The sequence below is a fragment of the Anopheles nili genome, chromosome 3, assembly GCF_943737925.1.
Source record: "Anopheles nili chromosome 3, idAnoNiliSN_F5_01, whole genome shotgun sequence".
In the NCBI taxonomy this organism is placed as follows: Eukaryota; Metazoa; Arthropoda; class Insecta; order Diptera; family Culicidae; genus Anopheles; species Anopheles nili.
In genome coordinates, this window is record NC_071292.1 from 15,059,090 (window position 1) to 15,074,926 (window position 15,837).

General features: G+C 48.5%; 1 protein-coding gene across 1 annotated transcript in view; it reads left to right on the plus strand.

The window, feature by feature from the left end:
* LOC128727263 (protein outspread) overlaps positions 1 to 15,837 on the plus strand; it is a 160,331-nt gene that overhangs the window by 72,622 nt on the left and 71,872 nt on the right. The window contains exon 2 of the mRNA XM_053821157.1: positions 14,415 to 14,495. Coding sequence (XP_053677132.1) covers positions 14,415 to 14,495 — 81 coding nt within the window. The remainder of the gene's footprint in view (positions 1 to 14,414; positions 14,496 to 15,837) is intronic.

Consider the following 15,837-nt stretch of genomic DNA (forward strand, 5'->3'; position numbering starts at 1 on the left):
ATTGTGCTTGACAATGCGCCGGTGTTTTCGTTGCGGGGGACATGCTTTATGTCTTTGTCATGGCTTTTTTTCCCCCGTCCCATTGCAAACTGTCCGTCGGATGTTGTGTTTGTCGCTTTCATGTCTCCCTCGAGGGACCTTCCTCTAGTCGCGGCTTGCACGTGGCCACTTTATCATCATTGTTGTTTTTTTTTCTTTCGCTTCGAGATTTGCTATAGTGCAGTTTCGCATGTCAGATTGTGTGTCTGTGTTTCGCACACGAGAGTGACGATTGACACCGGTCCCCAAAGAATCCGCGAGAATGGTGTGCACTAGGGGAACCGGAGCAAAGTTTGAGCTTATTTAATAAATGATCATAATTTATGCTCCCGGCGGTCTGTCCGAGAGGCCAATCTCGTCGGTGGACGCCATTCGGATGGGTGGAGCTTTGTAGAGATCTGCGAGGGGTATTATTTCATAAACGGCGTCGAGGGGTTTTGGACGGTTGGGTGTATTTTTTTAGCTTCCCTGCTATGCTCGACTCAACTACGACCCTTTGCTCGTGCCCTGTAGCTGTGGTGACTGACAAACAATCGGTTTATGACACTTCACTGGCCGGCGGCGGTGTCAGTGAGCTTTGCCATGTCGAGTTTTCGCCACTTTTGGCCCCTCTCGGCCAAGGGAGGTGGTCGTTTCATCTTGGAGACCGTGGAAAATGATCCTAACTTGCAACAAAGAGGTTTTATGAAGGGAAAATCAAATCAAGGTACCAAATTGTTGCTTCAAGCGCAATAGACCTTGAGATAAGTCTGGTGAGTAATAAAGCAATATGATTTTGATTAGGAATAAATGACTTCTGCTTCGATAAGATATAATTTATTTGCTCTCACACTAATGTAAATTCAATTGATTCTCGGTTGATTCATGGCTCGTGGCCAGAAATCCTTCTCACGTACGTTCTTGGAACGGATTTATTTTGGTGGTGATATTTTAGGCAAAATAATGCTAAATGATTCACCGGCTAAGCCGTCCCTTTCACGGGCAAAGTCCTTCCGAGCTTTATGACCTAACCTTGGCCAACATTTTATTGAAAAACCACCCGCTCCAGCTCGCACTGGTCAATGGCGAACGATCGAAATGATTTACCTCTTGCCATCGGGGGAGGCATTCTTTTTTTCTACCATAAAAACACTACACTCCCACTTGCTTCTATTCCAAATTCCTAGCTCAAAAGTATCCGAATCTATTAACCTTGGGCGCTGAAAAAGGCACTTTGTTCCTCGCGGCTCTTTCACCGTGCGCCCCATAAATCATGCCCGATTGGCTCGATTAAATCGGACGTTCCGGTAGATGCTCGCCTCACGCGAAGGGCGTGCGGGATATAAAGTTGAGGCGAGTGGAGATTTCATTCAAAACTGTGGGTGATCTGTGGCCGTCGCCGCACTGGCCCACATCTGCATCCACCCACCCGCCACAATCGATCATACGCGACTTATGCGTTCGCCTTCTTCTCTTTTCTCGTTCTAGGTAAGCGCACCATCCCTGGGACTGGGTCACCACTCCTACGAGACGTCTCGCATCTAATTGGCACGCATTACTCACAGCTACACACGGTGCTGCACCATATGCGACATTAAAATGGGTGCACCAGCAGTCTGTCCGACGAAAGCGAGCCCGTTAATGCGGCTAACAAAAAGACTGTTTTTTTTTGGGACCCACTAGAGCCAACTTTAACACCCGCACACGATGGCGGATGGCAACCTTGAAGGCGCGCCCTTTCCCCCTCACGATTGCGCACACGAAATGGCCCAAATTTGTTTTATTATTCTCAAATTGAGCGTATTAACCTTTGGAGCAGTTTGCACTCCGCGCTTAGGGGTGATTCAAATGGGCTAAGAACCTCTTTTTTATTGCCACCTCGTATGGGGTTGGATTGTTATTCATTCGTCGATATGCATCTACACGCATACCCGCGTGACCTTTTTTTCGCGTGCCGTTGAGCCGAAGTTCAAGATCAGGAATAAATCACCCACGGCACCTGGGACTGAAGGTGAATAATGCTCACTCGAATCAACCCGCAAGCACACAACCGAGGCAGGCGAGATGCTTTTTCCTCCAAAGAGACGGCCAATTTGCATAGAATCGTACCCACCGTTGCTCGATTTGCTTATCTTGGGTTAGCCGTTTGAGAAGGTGACCCCAATAGAGCGCCTAGACGACCAGAAGAGGATGCATTGCGCGCCCACAGAGCCCCGTTTTCCATCACCAAACCGTGGTGTGAATTATTTGTCCTTTCCTGATCGGTGTCAACCCACAGCTGGTCGTCGTCGTGTGGCACCTTCCCGGGCGGCTCAGGTTTCTATTTTCTTTTTGTTTCACCCTTGCGTGCTTCCAAATCGTATCCGTGCCCAGGGCGGAAAGGAAAGCGACCGCAAACCCAAAACCGCTGCCGGGGAAGTGAATTACGCGCGCGTATCGTTCTTGATCGAGCCGCGAATGCACGAGGCCGCACGCGCGTAAATCACACAACTGGGTGATCTTTTATTGGCAACTGTCGCCATAACTCTTGCGGGTGTTCCGTTTTCGCAGCCGATCGTTGGTTTGGCTGTAGGGTGTTCCATTTCTGTGAAACGGGACTATCACTCCAGATTTGGGCAAGAAATCGCCGTTTTGTTTGCTCGACAGTGTGAGCGATCGCATTTCGCATACGTTTAAATGAATGCTCTGGAGTTGGATTTATGTGAAGATGCGTCTGAAAATCGAGCCGTAATCGATATTCCACACACGGCGCCGACACCGGTTCATGCTAATTAAACCATTGATTAGATTATAAACGCCTAAGGATGATCCGGCGCTCGGTGGAACGGTTTTCGAGGTCTGCATTTTTTTTTTCAAATCAACTAAAGGCCTCTTTTCCCGTTCGATCGGCGCCCCACTGATCGGTGTTTGCGTGATCGGTGTCGTGTATTTGAACGGATTGAATTTGCCGACGTTGCTGGGTTTGCGGCTCTCGTGCATAAATAGCCCCTCAATGCTCGAACGGGGAAGGGCGGGTAAGTAGGAAAAAAACGAAGGTAAAGTACACCGTCATTAAACGGCTAAACTATTTCGATACCGGGCCACACGATCGCGCGAACGCGTGTGTATGTCTTACGGTTGGGTGAATTATTTATCGCCACGGGCGCGCTGGGTGTTACGGTCAATTAAATTACAATGAAACAGTCATTACCTCCGTACATGGTTCGGTTTTGGGTAGGGTAAGTCCGAGGGAGGGAGTGAGCTCATATTTTACGGCCCTGTTGGAGCGAGTCTCGTTGGCTCCTCTCGTCCCCCCGTCGATCCTCACTGTGGTCCTGATCTACCGAAAAGTGATCCGTTATTTTTCACAGCCCAATCCGAAGCATTCGTTGGTGATGCGCGGCCGTGTTGCGAGGAGGCGATGGAAAAGGAAGGGCCGTATCATCGATCTTTTCCCCTATCGTCAAACTTAACTACCAATTGAACTTGGGAGCTAACGGAGGATGGAAAGGAGGGGTGTCCGCGAAGGGTGGAGCCATGCACGAGTGAAATCGATGACCGATTTGACGATCGCAAATTGGCATGGCGCCTGGCCAAAATGGAGCCATTATTTCGAAACAACCACACGCGGAGCACGTCCATTCGGTGTACGGTGGTTTTTTATTTGGGACACTGACTGGAAGGTGGGCAGCTCACTTCTAGCCGAGATGGGTTGGAAATGCTAAAAGCCGTCTTCGAAGGGCGATACGAACCGTTTGGAAAGTAAACTAGAATACGCTTAGAATGCAAACGGGTTCGTCGCTTTTTGGAAGCATTCAAGTCTTTCGTATTTTGGAACACAAGCAGCCTGGTTTTTGTTGCCTTGATTTTGCTCCAGGTGTTTTCTATGGGATAAGTATTGATTTTTTGGTATTGCGATACGATTCGTTTGGAAAATAAACTAGAACACGCTTAGCATACAAGCGGGTTCGTCGCTTATTGTAAGCGTTGAAGTCTTTCGTATTTGGCCCGACAATAGACACATTTTTGTCGCATATTTTGCTTCGGTTCTTTGCTTTTGGAAGAGTAAAAATGTTTTGGAAGGGCTATATAAATGGATTGGAAAGTAAACTAAAATATGCCAAGAATGCAAACGGGTTCGTCGCTTTATAGAATCATTGAAGTCTTTCGTATTAGGAACGCCAGTAGACCATTTTATGTCGAATATTTTGCTCTAGTTCTTTGCTATCGCAAAAGCATGTTTTTTTTTAAATCAATTAACCTACTTTTCGCTCAAAGTATAAACAAACGCATTTATATTCCCGCTCATGCTTGCGTGTGTGCGTTTATCATTGACAGACAATTCCTTGTATCAATTTCATGTGAAAACTTTTCAACGTCACTAAACCCGTGTTCTGCCTAGCGGAACCATTTGTCCGAACGGATAAATTGCTCATTTAGGGGCCAATTTCCGACATGCTTATTTATCGATCAATTTTTCCTCCCGTCGAACGGTTCATTATAACTGGCGGCCGTTAAGATTAGATTTAACGAATCAACGACATGCCATACCATGCGGGGGCTCATTAGGGAGGTAAAAAATGCGCAACCACGGCAGCCCGTGCAGAAGGGTAGCATCCGTTCTTCCCTATCACATTTAGCTCTCCTCTCGCCATAGTCCCAGGCCGCCGCGGGAGATACATCTAAATTTGCCAACGCATCTGGTAGATGGAAACGAAGCGGGAGTGAAAAAACGACAAATACAACCCACAATTTAAATACCATTCCCGTGTTGGTCGTTTTGCGAGCGATAATTCACGACCACCGATGTGTACCGTTGCAGCAGGACCGCTTCTTTGGATTCTTTTTCCCGCTCGCGATCACCTGGTGTCCTTCCGAAATGTCCGACTCGCGTTCCCGCTCCCTAAATGGGCCTTATCGCTGACGAGTGCCGGACGCGAGAGCCGCAAAGCAACCGAAGCATAGAACGATCAAAAGTGGTGCTGATTTATTGATCCTAGCTCGCGGGCAACCTCCGGGCCCCCTAGGGTTTTGTTGCTGCCGCCGCTCGAACGGAACTTGCAAAGATTTTCCCAGGCCGATATCGGCGGCTGGAGCAACCCAAATAAACTCAACAAAAAAAGCACCATACATAGCATCAAACCATTCGAAAGGAAATTGCAATGTTGTAAAAATACGACCCGCTTCACTGGCTCACGCTGCTCTCGCCACTGCCGGGCGTTGTTTTGGCTGGCAAAAATTCTGTATTTTTGTCGTCTTGGCAGTCGTTTCGGTGGCTAAATTAACGGTACCCAGGGTTGCGGTCGCTTTGGGCGACGTTTCGGTTTGACCTAGAACGCCCAAAGCGCCGTTTCGTTGACGTTGCGAAGCCTTTCGGTTGTGTAACGTTTGACGGGTTGTGAGTTAGTTGATGGCGGTTGTTTTTGTCGTCGTTGGCTCATTCGTTTGCGCTCTAATCGCGCGGTGTCAGCGCACAACGTCACTATTTTGGCTCAGCATGCGCTCGCGAACGAGCTAACAATGTCCTGCTGCTTTTTGCACGGAATTCAAGATAAAAAGCCGAATTTGGGAACAATAATCCCGATCTGATCTTTATGGCCGCAACTTGGACCCGGAACTTTTGGCTCACAGTTTTAAATGAATTTATTGCCGGCAACTGTTGTGTCCTGTTATTTAGGTGAATTTATGGAAATGTCATCTTAACAGAAATTTAAATCAAATATTAATTCAATTAAAAGCGTATGCATGCATTATTAATTCTTTATTGCTTATCTTTTTCTAACTGGTGGTCATCACAGTGACGATTAAGATGCACGATATGTCGCTAATTTTACCCTCATTAAGAGGGAGAGAGTGTGCAAATATTACCCCCGGCTGTTCAGCCCATATGATCTCTATCCGGTCATTACGTCCTTGCCTTCCACCACCAAGGTGAACATATTAAGCAGTTACGGGCGCGCAAACACATTGACACCCGTTCCGGTTGACCGCCCTCAGGCAACGAAGGGCAATTTTGTCACCGACCTGTCACGTGGAAAAGTGTCGCTCGTTCATGGAAAAGTGAGCCAGCTTTGCATCTCCAAGCCGCCGTCCTGACGTTCGGATAAGTTATCTTCACAAGGGCTTTCCTCGGGGAAGAAACTGCCGGAAGCAATCCTGCTTCGAAGGCAGAAAAATAGATTTCCAGGTCATCGCATACACACACGCACTCCCCCTTTGGTGGAAGAAAACCGCAAGATCGACACCTCTCCCGGTTAAGTGGTAGTTATAGCTGCCGATCGTTACAAGTGATCGGAAAACGCTGGCAATGGAGAGCAGCAAAATCAATAACCGGCAAGAGGCATCCATATGGTGGTTGGTGTTTTTTTTACAACCCCTTCTCATGCCACTCACTCTCAACTAGTGTGTTATCTTCTCCTCCAAACGATGGGGTGTCTCTAATTGCTTTAATTTATTAATTGCATACCCTTTCGCTTCTCCGCGGGGGAACGGATTCGCCTAAAAACCAGCTCCATCACCACGGGCTTTGCCTGAAGCTGGCTGCCCGTCACGTGCCGGTTTTGCCTTGATCGCATTACCCTTTCAATCCAAAGCCCTAGTGCTGGATTAAGATATGCAACTGGCGTAGCGAGATTTTATGTCGTGAAAGGTGCATTAAGCACACCTTCACTGGCAGCGCGAAATGCTCGTCGTTGCCTCAAAAACAGGAACGGCGGTAAAAATAGAGCACATCATAGGAACGAGGTGTCACCTGTTGGCAGCTTCTCAGCGGAACCGGCTCCCGATGCGCAACGGTCGGGTGTTTCTTCTTCCGGCAAAAATGTGTCACAATGGTGTTTAATTATTTATGCAAAACCATGCCGCCGTCATTTACTCGCGCCGATCGGTGGCGCCCCGTGCTGAATGTTCCGGTCGAGCGATTCAGGCCGGCCCGAGTGATGATCCCATTTGTTTTCCTCTCTTACCTTGCGCTGGCGAACCGGTCCGGATGGATTGAACAGGGGGAAAAAATGCACCACCGATAACCGATCGATCGATTGGAGCTTCTGGCGGCATTACACGGCAGCCCTTCGGAAACTCCCTGGGTGCCGCGATAATCGAGCCGCACATGAGCCCGCTTGGCATCCCGTTGAGAGGGATGATGGAATGTTTGTTTGAATTAGAGCGACAGCAATGCGCTGGGTGTGGTGTTGCAAGCCGTTTGGGGCCATGGCAGGTGTGCGGAGTTTGCGAGGGGAGAACCCAGTAATGATTGGAAAACCTACCGACCGGTCGATCATAAAAGCGGATTGAAAGCGGAGCGAACGAGCGGTCAATTAAATTCAAATTATTCTAATAACAGCGCGCCCTGGTGGGAGTGGGACAGGCTGCGATCTGCGGTGGTTCCGGTGGGGTGAGCTTTGCAATCGAGGGAAATGAGCATCGCGTGCCGGCAGTGTATTGATTTCCAGCGAGGCGCGCAACGATCGATCGACAGGATATATTTTTGTTTATTTTATGGCTTTAATGGGCAATTATTTATGGCACCCGGTTCTGAGCTGCTTGTAAGTACTACGAAGTATTTTATGGGTCATATATTATTTTTGTACTGTGGTAGGCTCTTAGTAGGTGTATCAAAGTGTGTAAAACCATTGCAAATGCATTCAAGTTTATAGCAGACAATAATCACGACTCTTGAAGAAACCATTGATACCAGCTCGCATATTCAAAGTAACAGGAAAACAAAGAGCACATTTCGTTTTCTTAAATTTTCCAATTTTATAGTACCACTACCGACTGAACTTTTAGTGTTCATTACACTATTGCCCCCGCATTGATCGAATTCAGTACGTGTATAAAACATCATAATAAACCAGAAGGGGGTGAACTGTAGCGCCACATTAATGGGAAATTTTTGCGAGAAAATTGACGTCTGTACAAACAAATACGAAACCCGCCAGCGGCCGGTACGCCCTTTCACCTTCGCTACGGCCATCGAAAGCGAAGTCGATCGTTTCGAACGCCCTGTTGCAAACACCAACACGGGAAATGAATCAGCCCTACCGCAGCAACAAACCGAGAAAGGGTAAGAAAATTCTCAATCGAAAAGCGTGCAAGTGCGGAAAAACGCCAGTGTGCCGGTCAACCGCAAACCACAACCATCGTCCGGTCCAGTGTGAACCCACTCGGCCTCTGAAGGGTCAAAAGCACACCACAGGAGTGTTTGGAGATTTATTCACTATCGCAAACAATAGGCGACGAACCCTCGGTGACGATGGTGGTGGCTGTGATCGGGCCGAAGGGACTTTCACGAAATCGATCGCCAAAGCATAAGCGTCGTTCGGCACGCAAGACGCGCCGCGGATCGGTTGGGGGTGGTTTTTTTTTGTTGACAATTGTCTATTGGTTTTGCATACAACGGGCCACACCACGCGCACGTATGCGCATAAATCAAAATAACAACTTTCGCTGCGCTGGCCACCCTTTCACTGGTGAGGTCGCTTTTTTAACCAGCCTTAGTTTTCTCTCTTCTAACTGCGAAACGTCGTCGTCGAGAGTTGTGGGAAATTTCCATCCCAACTCGGGTGTTCTCCCATGTTAGTTTGGCGTCTGGGTGTTCGGAATCGGTCTACGTTTTATCAACCCCAAACAAGCCTTTCCGAGAACCGGCATCCGGCTTCTCTTGAGTGAAATATATTATTGGTCTAGCAGCTAAATGCTAGATAAATCCCTCCAACCGAAAGACGATCGAGGAAAAGGTATAAATTCTTGACCAACTGGTGGAGGTCAACGCATTTAAAATCGGTTAATATTTTTCCTCCAAATGTATACAGCTCCGTTGGCGGGCCAGCTTACAGCTCGCGTGGGCCACCGCCGAAAACGTTGATCGCCTACGCAACACCCTGAGGCTGCTGGGAAGTGGCTCCAAGCGAAGCAGGGCCCTCTCGAAAGCATCTCCAAGCCACCCGGCCAGTGAAGAGGCCGAAATCGGCTGCCACGGGCGAAGATCGAGCGCCAAGGTCAGGGAACAGTTACCCTTAAGTGATTCGTTAAAGCGTACCCCGTCAAATCGCTGACAGGTATGGTAGATTGAAATGGCAGCAAAATGAGTGGCTGCGAATGCGTCTTGGAAAGGTGCTGGCATATTCAACCCCCTCCTAAAGCTCTTCTCAACCCCTTTGCCGATGGTGCTTGCGATGCGTGGCAGCATTGCAACCGAAAAAAAGCGCTATTAACGCAAAGCAATGATAATAGTAATAACAATAAAATGCTCATCGGCGGATGATCCCACATGACGCTGATGACGATCAAGATTGCGAGTCGAGTCGGCACCCCCAGCTGGAGGGAGACGTGTGGCTCTTGCACCTGCCGTACCGTTCAACTCCCCGAGGGCAAGATCGCGCAATAGGGAAAAATGGCCTTTTGGGTCGCGCCTTAACGTGTCCCCACGTCGCACGGGGTGGCCAATAAATAGAAAGAGCACCGTAAAAAACGAAAGATAAACTGTTATTCATCGCAACCCGTGGGCTTCTAGATTCGGCATAACAAAAGTTTTTCACTGTCCTTTTTTTGACAAAAAAAGGAATATTAATCCACCACCGATCGGGTGAGCTTTAGACGACCATCTGTGCGCGTCAAAATGTGAATTTCTTCCTCGCCTGCGTTTTTTTTTTGTTTCGAAAGGCCATCCGTATCGAATGGCTGAAGCAAATGTATGCCGCGCGCCCCCGGGCTTCGAATTCGCGCTCGCCCTCGCTTAACGATCGATTCGCTGATTTATCTAAGACGCTTCTCCTGGGGGCTTCCTCGCGGCGGTACTGTCCGCTCGTTTCTGGCGTGAGAAAGGCACCGTGATGGTACCGGGTAGCGAGCGTGGAAGGGCCCGACCGGGGAGAGCAGGTCTAATGGTCAGCAAGTTGTCCATTTAAATCGATTTGAATGAGGCTATGATGATTTTATGTGGCCCATAAATAATCCGTCTTTACTGACGTGAGCGTGCGCGCGCGCGAGCTTCAGCACACGATCCTCGCACGCGGGGTGGAATCGCTTTTTTCGATTAATGCGCGCGAGAGATTTGGCTTTGGGGAGTGCTTCTTGCTTTTGGATTGCAAAGAATCCGAGGGCGAGTGGGCGGGAAAAAGGGAGACGGGAACGAGTTAATGGGAACTTCAGTGGAAAAAAACGCCAGCGTTTTATTGTAATCTTAACCCACGAGCTTATCAAATGAGCGGCTCTTTGGTAAAGATTTTCGTATTTAAACGTTAACCACCAAAACGCATAAAGTGTGTAAAACCAGTTAGGAGATGGGCCTATCGTCTCATTACATATTTAATGATGCTTTACGGTGTAATATTTTATGATTTTTTTTTAATTTGATGTTTTTAACTTTAACGAAAAACGAATTTCTGGACATTTAATTGCGTGACATGTTTGTTTCAGTTTTAATTGCTTTTTATTAAATGAGTATGCATTACACTGAAACACAATTAAATTTTTTAATCACACTTTTAGCAGCTAAATGAAAGCCCTTTGAACTTAAGGACAAGCTTTTCGATAAATTCATCACAAAAATATCCTCTTCATATTGCATTAAACCTAGCGCACTTTGCTTCATTAAATCATACTCACCTGCACCTCTGCCACGTAAGACCTGCTGACATTAGATGCCCCATCGGTCCATCCCTTCAGAAGCCCAAAAGGTACTCCAACCCGATCGGCCACCTCTTCCATATTGTGAACACACCGATTGCGCGTCATTGCGACATTTGTCGGTTCGATTTTCGATCGACACAAACGAGATACAAACTGCACGGTGGTTGCGCGGCTGGTGCATACCTTCGATGGGGTGCCTCAAGCGAGAAAGAGAACGATAGAGAGATGAGAGACAGGTAATAAGATGCGCATGCTGGAGTTGGAAGATGGCGTTCGCGTTTCCCACGATTCAAATCTTAGCGCTGGCGCACCATCCACTCGTGCGGTGCGGACAGCATCGCCGGCTGACAAAGCGGGTTGAAATATTCAACGAAAAATAAAAAAAAAACCTACCCCTGCCCACGTGTCGCAGGCAACGTTTTGTTTCCAGCAGCAGCCTTCTCTGTTTCCCTCTGGTATCTCAATCGGTACTATCAATAAGCCTCACCGAACGAAGGGTTCCGCAGCAGGTTGGCAACACCGTGAACTGTGCTGGGCGTTTTGGCGATTAGGTGAAGCCGACAGGGCGCGATCGCGAGACGAGGCTGTGAGAAGCAAAGGAAGCACACAAAAAAAAGTACACACGACGAACATCTTAGACGAAACTCTTACGCAACACCGTCGGGGACTACGTCGACATGCCGTTTCTTCCCACTGCACGTCAGACTGAGGTGTGTGTGTGTGTTGTGTATTGGCAGCACATGATCGCCAGCTTGTCGTTGATAGCGTCTCAGGCTCGGACACGGTTGGCTCAAGGGCATATTATTTATGGGAGCGCATGAGCCGCTGTTGCACTGGCCAGTGTAGTCGATGCAACCGCGGCAGCGTGTTATGTCCAACTCTAAGGGATATTTATGGGCCTGCTGGTCGTTGTCACCCGCAACGGACGCTTTTTTCTACGATGGGAGAATATCTCGTTGGGGGTTGGTTTTTTAATAAATTTAGACGCTGCTTTCATCGTCACCTCGGAATGCTAAAACCTAACGGGCGAATGTAGGACAACATTCCACCGGGTGGTAGCGAGCGAGCCCTAAATCACTGCCACTCTATTCTGTGGACTCCATACAGGTGTGTGACTGCAGCAAGGTAGGAAGTACACCTTATACACCTCCGCTTGGAGCCAACAATGAAGCTAATGTGTAAATTCAAATTACCCACCCAACGTGACACGGTTTGGGTCGCCCTCGAAACTGAGCGCTCTCTCACCCACACCGGATGCGTGTGCTTTGCATTTGCTTCTATTTTCGCTTGCTATTAAACAACGCATAAAGTCTCGCTTCAAAAGGAAGGGCCACAACACCACGGGTGCGGTCGCAAGCTCGTGGTGGCTCTCAAATCACCCCCGTGAAGCGGAAATCGACGGTGACATTTGGTCGTTTGTTTGGCGCACATTATTTCCATCACTCAGTGCTCATGTTCTACGCCTCGCAACATGCACCAGGAATTCACGAAACGCCTCGTTAAGTGGAAGCTACCTTTTTTTTTTTGATGAACCAAACGGTGACAAACGTTGAAATGCGACCGAACCCACCCCCGTGTGCGGGAAGCTGAATCGAATTTGCATATTTTGCGATCTCGCGCGCGCGCGCGCGGTTTACCGAAAGCGGCTCAAAATAGCTGCTCTCGCTGGCAAGCGTGGTGTAACGCGTTTGACACATTTTGCGACCCGGGGCGGACAGGAATGTCGCAAACACCGCTGGAAATCGGTAGCGATGTCGAAAGGATTGCCAGCTTTAATTTAATTACCAGTTGCCACCTTTTCCTTCGACATTCGCTCGTTTGATTTCATCGACCATTTGAGGGTTATTTGGGTGTTTTTTTTTTCTTTTTGCTTTCGGAAATTGGAAGAGAATAAAAAATCACACCAACCATCGATCGAGGAATTTCACTTCACCGCTAAACGGCCTGGACAGCAGCCACGAAACGCGCACAAAACTATGTCAAAACGCATCCAGTAAGCATGAATGTTTATTGGCAGGCGTGTACGACGGGCTTTGCTCGATTCCCGGGCCTCCAAAAGGTATTCAAAAATTCAGACCCCTCGACGAAGGCTCTTCAGGCAAAGCTTGCGAAAGGAAGCGGCAAGCAACAAAACAAAAAAATGGCGATGGAAAACGATACAAATGAGTGTCACTCGACAAACCAACCCGTGGGGTGGTGGCTGTACGCTCGAGAAGGGGATGAGAAAAAAAAACTATGCCCAGATCCCCACAAAATAGCATTGATTTTTCGATTTTCGAACGGATTTGAATCGCGTTCCGTTGCTTTCGAAGCGAAAATATGAAAACCGGCAGCGCCGAGCTACCGCTGGGGGGTGGCTTCTTATAGCACCCGGCCACGCTGAAGCCGGTGGAATCGCTTAGTAGGTCAATTGGTACATTCACCTCGAAGCTCGTCTGTTGCGAAGCGGCACGCAAAGAGAAGCTGAAACAGAACCGAGAGAGAGAGAGAGAGAGAGAGAGAGAGAGAGAGAGAACGCACTACGTCCCAAGAACACACCATAACCCGGGATCGCTTATGTTTAATTAAGCCAAATGATGCCGGAGTGCACTTTGATCAATTTATTAATTGGGTGAATGTTCTTATTCGCCATTGCGCGCCGGAACGTTCCTCTCCCCACACAACCATCCTCCCATTCCCACCAAGAAAACCGGGAGTGAGTCAGCGACTGCCAGGGGTGCACTTGTAAATTTGTGCAATTTTTCATCCCCCCATAAAGCGCGGGCTCGTTGATTTTTTTACGCCAACCCCCGGCATGGTTTGGCCCGATGCTATTAAGGCTCGTTGATCCCGTTTTTATTTCCCGGCGGTCCGCGAGTGCCCGGTGGCGGTGTAGTACCGTGTCCGGGGCATGATTGCACGCCATCGTAACCAACCCTCGTAACCGGTGGCGATTGGATAGGTCTACATTTTTTTTTTTTTTGTTGCAGTTAACTCCCACTTCCCGGGTTCCTTTCGGACCGGGAGGGTGCTTTTAAATAGTTGATTTCATTTCGTCTTTACGGAACACGGGTAGAAAGTGAATGCACGCCGCCTTCCTTGCGCGAAGGCTGCCGGAACGGAAGGCCACCGGCTTGAGATGATTTCGTTTGTTTAATCAGAGCACAGTTCTCTTTCACTGGCCAATAGTTTTCTAGACGTATTTACCGGCTGGTGACGGTGGCAGCTCGTTTCGTGGTATTGATTTTAAATGAACAGACCAATAAACCTACCTGCGCGATTGAGTGGCGTTTTACGAAACAATGACGTTAATTTACTTCCTTTCTTGGTTGTCATTTTGAAAGGAAATTAAGTTAATTTATACCGTAGTTGATTGTATTAACAGCTTCTCGTGAATATTTATGCATAATGAAGCGTAGAAGAGATGATATAAAAAACCAAGTCGCTACCCAAAACGCTTTTCTTGCATTTTTAAATATTTCACAACAATGGGAAAAAACCATGTTTGAAGAATTAAATGTTCGTATTATTACTATTCATATTGACATTTGACGTTATTAAATATGTTAAAAAATCATAATATTAAACATTTCCAGACGAAGTGTTGCATTTTCTTTCGATTTATTGCAAAACAAAGGCTAGTCTGTCACCATTCCGTCGATAACATTGTACACGCTTAACCATCTCCATAATTAATGCCTCCCCAGTGTAGATGCTGCAGTCGCGAATTGCATCTGCGGCCCGTTTTGTGTGCAACGAATGTCTCACTCATGTTTGTTCTTCGCTCTTCTCCCATCTTCTTGCAGGCGACGCGAAAGGTGTCAAAACGTGGCTATTTATTCGTCGCACCCGACTGGGACTTCAGCAACCCGCTCAACAGAACAAAGGTAAGTGGGCAACGCTCGCCCAAGGTGTCCCGCACGGTGACGGATTTGGAACGGATCGGTGGATCACGACCGCCCTCGGTTTGAGTCGCCCTTTTCGGTCGAGCCCCCTAAGTGCTGTTTGTTTATCACTTTGCAGTCCTCTGCAGCTGTCACCCGTGCTGCCGTCAGTCGCTTAGGGTGAGAGAATGCAAATTAAATCGTTTAGTCTGCGCGCGCCACACAGCGCCAGTGTGCAGTCGATGGCGTTTGCTAATTCCAGAGCTCTACAAACGCTCGAAAGCGCGCGCGCGCACGCTCCTCAATCGATACAATTCTTGGGGAACGGTGGCTCAAGTCAAACGGTAGCCGCAGTCGATCGACGATCGAATCCGTGTCCAAGCGTGCCCTCCGATATCCGGGAGCACGGCAGCGCTTGGTTGTCGCGTTAGGGCGGTCGCCCTTTTTCGATCGACACACGGAACGCCAGCGGGCACGGACAGAGCGTGGTTGGTTGCGCTCGAATGACGCTTGGAGATCTCGCGAGCCATCGCGATTTCGCCATCTTGTGGCCCCTGAGGCCCTGGGCGATTGATGGATGTCAAAAAGTGGCTGATTAATTTACATATCAGGTGCAAACGGAAGGCTCGACTGGTTGTGCAGCCTGCGCGCTTGCTAGCAGGCTGGTGGAGTCTGATTGATCCGAGACGTCCCCGCTGGGCTGGCGGCGCTGGCGCAACAAATTGGACTGTGCGAGGTTGCCAGGTTGTTCGGCAGGCTGGTAGTCTGTGCGCGCGCCAGCTGACCGGAACGAGGCTGTGTGGTTTGGATCCTGAAGGCCCTTAAGGTGGCAGTGTGGAAGTTGACCCCGTTTGAGCAGGCAGCAGTTGAATTACTGGTGGATGCAGGTGGACATTTGAGAGTTGTTGGATTGGTTCTGTTCTACGGAAACCTTGAGACCGGAGGGCATCCAAATGGCGGGTTTTGCACAAGCTCAAATTTTGCTAACTTCACGCAGAAACCTTGGGTTTATGTTGATTTTTGAGTGGTCCTAAAATTTGGGAATCAAATCTTTTTTAAACAGCTACTCGCAGGTAAGCTATTTCGCTTCTTACCTACCTCCAAAATCTGGAGGAACTCGAAAGAAGTTGTCTAACTCAGTGCCTTGCTGATAGACCACTGAATCCAATCGATGTACAACGCGACGTTTGTGTACACTCCCGGTAAAGGAGTACCGCAGCGGGCCGATCCAAAGCTAACGATTCCAACTACAACCCAACGGTCGGATTCTCGCTTCATCAGAGCACCTCCAGAATCTCCGTAACATAAGTCCCTTCGATACTCGCCTCCAACGCACAGGTGCGTC